This window comes from Oncorhynchus gorbuscha, linkage group LG18 (assembly GCF_021184085.1).
Source record: "Oncorhynchus gorbuscha isolate QuinsamMale2020 ecotype Even-year linkage group LG18, OgorEven_v1.0, whole genome shotgun sequence".
NCBI classification, from domain to species: Eukaryota; Metazoa; Chordata; class Actinopteri; order Salmoniformes; family Salmonidae; genus Oncorhynchus; species Oncorhynchus gorbuscha.
Window position 1 is genome coordinate 75418866 of NC_060190.1, and position 6890 is coordinate 75425755.

Consider the following 6890-nt stretch of genomic DNA (forward strand, 5'->3'; position numbering starts at 1 on the left):
TACCTATATGAGGTGAGCCAGTATCCTCACCATCCTGGAGCTCTTTGACTACCTATATGAGGTGAGCCAGTATCCTCACCATACTGGAGCTCTTTGACCACCTATATGAGGTGAGCCAGTATCCTCACCATCCTGGAGCTCTTTGACTACCTATATGAGGTGAGCCAGTATCCTCACCATCCTGGAGCTCTTTGACTACCTATATGAGGTGAGCCAGTATCCTCACCATCCTGGAGCTCTTTGACTACCTATATGAGGTGAGCCAGTATCCTCACCATCCTGGAGCTCTTTGACTACCTATATGAGGTGAGCCAGTATCCTCACCATCCTGGAGCTCTTTGACTACCTATATGAGGTGAGCCAGTATCCTCACCATCCTGGAGCTCTTTGATTACCTATATGAGGTGAGCCAGTATCCTCACCATCTTGGAGCTCTTTGACTACCTATATGAGGTGAGCCAGTATCCTCACCATCCTGGAGCTCTTTGACTACCTATATGAGGTGAGCCAGTATCCTCACCATCCTGGAGCTCTTTGACTACCTATATGAGGTGAGCCAGTATCCTCACCATCCTGGAGCTCTTTAACTACCTATATGAGGTGAGCCAGTATCCTCACCATCCTGGAGCTCTTTGACTACCTATATAAGGTGAGCCAGTATCCTCACCATCCTGGAGCTCTTTGACTACCTATATGAGGTGAGCCAGTATCCTCACCATCCTGGAGCTCTTTAACTACCTATATGAGGTGAGCCAGTATCCTCACCATCCTGGAGCTCTTTAACTACCTATATGAGGTGAGCCAGTATCCTCACCATCCTGGAGCTCTTTGACTACCTATATGAGGTGAGCCAGTATCCTCACCATCCTGGAGCTCTTTGACTACCTATATGAGGTGAGCCAGTATCCTCACCATCCTGGAGCTCTTTGACTACCTATATGAGGTGAGCCAGTATCCTCACCATCCTGGAGCTCTTTAACTACCTATATGAGGTGAGCCAGTATCCTCACCATCCTGGAGCTCTTTGACTACCTATATGAGGTGAGCCAGTATCCTCACCATCCTGGAGCTCTTTGACTACCTATATGAGGTGAGCCAGTATCCTCACCATCCTGGAGCTCTTTGATTACCTATATGAGGTGAGCCAGTATCCTCACCATCTTGGAGCTCTTTGACTACCTATATGAGGTGAGCCAGTATCCTCACCATCCTGGAGCTCTTTGACTACCTATATGAGGTGAGCCAGTATCCTCACCATCCTGGAGCTCTTTGACTACCTATATGAGGTGAGCCAGTATCCTCACCATCCTGGAGCTCTTTAACTACCTATATGAGGTGAGCCAGTATCCTCACCATCCTGGAGCTCTTTGACTACCTATATAAGGTGAGCCAGTATCCTCACCATCCTGGAGCTCTTTGACTACCTATATGAGGTGAGCCAGTATCCTCACCATCCTGGAGCTCTTTAACTACCTATATGAGGTGAGCCAGTATCCTCACCATCCTGGAGCTCTTTAACTACCTATATGAGGTGAGCCAGTATCCTCACCATCCTGGAGCTCTTTGACTACCTATATGAGGTGAGCAGGTATCCTCACCATCCTGGAGCTCTTTGACTACCTATATGAGGTGAGCCAGTATCCTCACCATCCTGGAGCTCTTTGACTACCTATATGAGGTGAGCCAGTATCCTCACCATCCTGGAGCTCTTTAACTACCTATATGAGGTGAGCCAGTATCCTCACCATCCTGGAGCTCTTTGACTACCTATATGAGGTGAGCCAGTATCCTCACCATCCTGGAGCTCTTTGACTACCTATATGAGGTGAGCCAGTATCCTCACCATCCTGGAGCTCTTTAACTACCTATATGAGGTGAGCCAGTATCCTCACCATCCTGGAGCTCTTTAACTACCTATATGAGGTGAGCCAGTATCCTCACCATCCTGGAGCTCTTTAACTACCTATATGAGGTGAGCCAGTATCCTCACCATCCTGGAGCTCTTTGACTACCTATATGAGGTGAGCCAGTATCCTCACCATCCTGGAGCTCTTTAACTACCTATATGAGGTGAGCCAGTATCCTCACCATCCTGGAGCTCTTTGACTACCTATATGAGGTGAGCCAGTATCCTCACCATCCTGGAGCTCTTTGACTACCTATATGAGGTGAGCCAGTATCCTCACCATCCTGGAGCTCTTTAACTACCTATATGAGGTGAGCCAGTATCCTCACCATCCTTCATTCCGTCTATGTTTCTTGCATGCATCATTTCTTGTCAGATCTTTCTTCATTCTCGAATCCGGAAAGTTCCCTGAAGACAAACTGAGTTCTTTGCTTAAGTCTTGTTTTTTGTTGCATGCATCTAGGCTCCCGAGAGAAAGTTCACCCCCAGATTATTGTTCGAGTCACTGTATATAAATATCCTTCACATGATTTCCTCAGTGTAATATGTCTAGTGAGTGGTGGACAGCCACAGGCCTTTACAACTAACCAGCCACACGGAAACAATCCATTTCCACTAGCATAGCTGCATTCTCCAAAAATGCTAACCAAGTTATTCTGGATGTTGCTTAATAACCAGCAAACTGGTTTTTAAAAAACAGTTTGGCGGACACAAAACCCTAGGAAAGTGGAAACTACGTTATATAAAACTACCTGTATCCTTTTTTTAAACTATCCAGCCAACGTCAAATTTAGCTTGCAGATCATTAATTTCCAGGTGTCTGAAAAGCAGCTCATCTCTCGGGCACATGCACTGTTGCACCACTGTTGAATACATTAAACATTTTAGCCATATTTGATTTGGAATTCAGTTAGGATGCTTCTCTTCCTGTTGATTTGTATCAGAGTAACAACCTCCGTGTGTAGAATAGCTAGCTGCCTGTTGTGCAAGAATTTGTTTCCAGATTTGCTCTTTCTGTTTACAGTTTGTTCATGTCCTCATGATTAATTATATAAAATGTTTCAATTTAAAAAACAGTTTTCATTTAGAATAAACTGGGATCTGTAGCTCATCCTATTACTTTACACATTACTGGTAATCATTTATAAAGTGTACCATCAGTCTACTTTGAATTATAGAACTTTCTTATTACAATAGTCATTACGAGAACTTGGGACTAAAATGTTCCATTTACATTTTTGTTCAATGTTCTCTACCGATATAGTAAATAAATAGCCCCTAATTCTTGTTGTTAAGTTCAAAAGAATACAAGATTGAATGCTGACACCATTCAAACCAATGAGGTTTCGGGAACTTTAAAGACAATTATCCCAGAATCCTGTTTTTTGCAGATAGAACGTTAAAGTCCCAGGCCCTCGATTGGTCTCAACTTGAAATCTAGCATAGGATTTTTTTTTTTATCAGTTAGTTGGCTGCATTCCAAACGTGTGGTCCTCTGTGGCACTGCTTCAAAGTCCAGCAACTATGTTTGCTTGTTTGCAGGTGATCAAGTACAAGCTGTGTCGATGCTCGACTAAGAAACACAAACACAACAACAACAATAACCGGGGAGCAGTGCTGAGTCTGGATGACGTCAAACGCCATGTCAGTAGGCTAAGTATTTTCAGAGAGAGAGAGAGAGAGAGAGAGAGAGAGAGAGAGAGAGAGAGAGAGAGAGAGAGAGAGAGAGAGAGAGAGAGAGAGAGAGAGAGAGAGAGAGAGAGAGAGAGAGAGAGAGAGAGAGAGAGAGAGAGAGAGTGTGTTTGCTGCTTAGAGTTCTCCAGTCCAGCCTGTACGTCTCTTCATTGCATCACTCTCTCTCTCCTCTTTCTTCTTCCTGCCCCCAAAACATTGACCAAGTAGCCTCCCGGGCGGTGCAGCTGCAGTACAGCGCCAGCTGTGCCACCAGAGACCCTGGGTTCACGCCCAGGCTCTGTCGTAACCGGCCGCGACCGGGAGGTCCGTGGGGCGACGCACTATTGGCCTAGCATCGTCCGGGTTAGGGAGGGCTTGTCCAGTAGGGATATCCTTGTCTCATCGCGCACCAGCGACTCCTGTGGCGGGCCGGGCACAGTGCGCGCTAACCAAGGTTGCCAGGTGCACGGTGTTTCCTCCGACACATTGGTGCGGCTGGCTTCCGGGTTGGATGCGCGCTGTGTTAAGAAGCAGTGGCTGGTTGGGTTGTGTATTCGGAGGACGCATGGCTTTCGACCTTCGCCTCTCCCGAGCCCGTACGGGAGTTGTAGCGATGAGACAAGATTGTAGGTACTAAAAACAATTGGATACCACGAAATTGGGGAGAAAAAGGGGTCAAATAAAAAATAAAATAAAAAAAAATAAAAAACATTGACCAAGTAGTGCACTATAAAATTAATAGGGTGATTTTGTAGACTATTTTCTCTTTGGTTTCATTCCCACTGTGCTTCCTCCTCTCGCTCGCTCCTCTCTCCCTCCTCTCTCTCCCTCCTCTCTCTCCCTCCTCTCCCTCCTCTCGCTCGCTCCTCTCTCCCTCCTCTCGCTCGCTCCTCTCTCCCTCCTCTCTCTCCCTCCTCTCGCTCGCTCCTCTCTCTCCCTCCTCTCTCTCCCTCCTCTCGCTCGCTCCTCTCTCCCTCCTCTCTCTCCCTCCTCTCTCTCCCTCCTCTCGCTCGCTCCTCTCTCCCTCCTCTCTCTCCCTCCTCTCTCTCCCTCCTCTCGCTCGCTCCTCTCTCCCTCCTCTCTCTCCCTCCTCTCGCTCGCTCCTCTCTCCCTCCTCTCTCCCTCCTCTCTCTCCCTCCTCTCTCTCCCTCCTCTCTCTCCCTCCTCTCTCTCCCTCCTATCTCTCCCTCCTCTCTCTCCCTCCTCTCTCTCCCTCCTCTCTCTCCCCCCTCTCGCTCCTCTCTCCCACTCTCTCTCCTCTCTCCCTCCTCTATCCCTCTCTCCCTCCTCTATCCCTCTCTCCCTCCTCTCTCCCTCTCTCCCCCTCTCGCTCCTCTCTCTCCCTCCTCCCTCTCCCTCCTCTATCCCTCTCTCCCTCCTCTATCCCTCACTCCCCCTCTATCTCCCTCCTCTATCACTCTCTCCCCCTCTCTCTCCCTCCTCTTATCCTCTCTCCCCCTCTCCCCCTCTCTCCCTCCCTCCTCCCTCTCTCCCCCTCCTCTATCCCTCTCTCCCTCCTCTATCCCTCTCTCCCCCTCTCTCTCCCTCCTCTATCCCTCTCACCCTCCTCTATCCCTCTCTCCCCCCTCTCTCTCCCTCCTCTATCCCTCTCTCCCTCCTCTCTCCCTCCTCTCTCTCCCTCCTCTATCCCTCCCTCCCTCCTCTCTCCCCTCTCTCTCCCTCCTCTATCCCTCTCTCCCTCCTCTCTCTCCTCTCTTCACTCAGGCGCCCTGTGAGAACCTGCATACACCGGGTACGTATCCTGCCAACATGCTACCTCACCATCCAGCGCAGGGCAACGTCGAAGACTTCACGTGCTGAGCCAAGTACCTGAGCCAATCAGGGCAGGAGGAAGAAGGAGGAAGAACCTGGCAGTATGCAACCAAAGTCAACTATACAACAAGAATATCTGACGTGAACACTCTATATAAGGGATTGAAATGAAAAACGGATTGTCAATATGGAAACGTTTCTTACTATCTGAGAGGAGGGGGAAAATATCAACAATGACAAGAAGTAGAGAAGATAAAGACTATATTCCAAACATAAATATCTGTCAAAGTTTGTTCTGGAACATTTTGGGGAATTTGGAATCCTAGAAGTAAATCCTGAATGTTCTATTGTCTATGTTTGGAATAGAACCAGGAAGCAAAGACTCTACTCTTCAAGAACACACTGCAAATATGGTCCTCTCACTCTAAAACAGACAGATATGGGAAATGTAACCAACTACTGTACAGAGACAACATCAACAGAGCCCCATGCCTTTACTGTATACGGTATCAGCAACACTCAGCTGTCACTGAGTATCCTATTAGGATAGTAGTATGGTTGGGATCAATTCCATTTAAATGTAGCCTTTTTAACTTCCTGAATTGACCGAATTGAAATGGCATTGACCCCAATCCTGGTCAGTAGAGAAATGTAATGCTTCACTGAACTCCAGTGTAAATGTAGCAGTGTAAATGCTGCTCCTCAGATCCAGTGTTGCTGTATCTCATCTTGAATGTAGCTATGTCTACAACGGTTTAAATCAACTACAACCAAGATGAGTAGTGAAAACATTCAGCGGGAGAGAACGGTAGAGAGATCTACCGTTTAGAGAAGAAGAAAAAACATATGGTAAACTTTTCAGGTTTTATCTTTTAACCGCATGCTTGTATATCGTCCTCTGCATGTATTACATTTTGTATTTAGTTTAGTTTATTTATTTTATAATTATTTGCCAAGTTTGCCTCAATGATACAAGTAAAGGAATATAATGCTCCCCTCATATTCATTGTGTGTGTGTGTGTGTGTGTGTGTGTGTGTGTGTGTGTGTGTGTGTGTGTGTGTGTGTGTGTGTGTGTGTGTGTGTGTGTGTGTGTGTGTGTGTGTGTGTGTGTGTGTGTGTGTGTGTGTGTGTGTGTGTGTGTGTGTGTGTGTGTAATGAATTGTGTTGGTTTGTGTGACCACCCTGGTTGGATCCACTAACTAGCTGTACCTCATCCCATCAATACACTTTCATTTGATTTTTTATTCATGTTGAATGTGTGCACTATCCCATAATCCCAATTCATGCCCTAGCAACTATGCCTGTACGTACTTGTATAGAGACAATTCCACCTGGTCACCTGATCACCTGGTCACCTGATCACCTGGTCACCTGGTCACCTGGTCACCTGATCACCTGGTCACCTGATCACTTGGTCACCTGGCTTAATAGAGGTTTGACATTGGTACAGCTATCCACTCCTCTGTTCAACACAATGGGAGTAGTGATAGGGGCTACAGGTAGATAGGGGCTACAGGTAGATAGGGGCTACAGGTA

At 47.1% G+C, this 6890-nt stretch overlaps 1 protein-coding gene across 1 annotated transcript in view; it reads left to right on the top strand.

Moving 5' to 3' along the window:
• Positions 1-6353, top strand: part of LOC124002425 (acid-sensing ion channel 1-like) — a 445922-nt gene extending 439569 nt beyond the window's left edge. Inside the window, exons 9-11 of the mRNA XM_046309795.1 lie at positions 1-12; positions 3449-3550; positions 5306-6353. The exon at positions 1-12 is cut by the window's left edge and continues 68 nt beyond it. Coding sequence (XP_046165751.1) covers positions 1-12; positions 3449-3550; positions 5306-5401 — 210 coding nt within the window. The 3' untranslated portion in view covers positions 5402-6353. The remainder of the gene's footprint in view (positions 13-3448; positions 3551-5305) is intronic.
• The last annotated feature ends 537 nt before the right edge of the window (positions 6354-6890 follow it).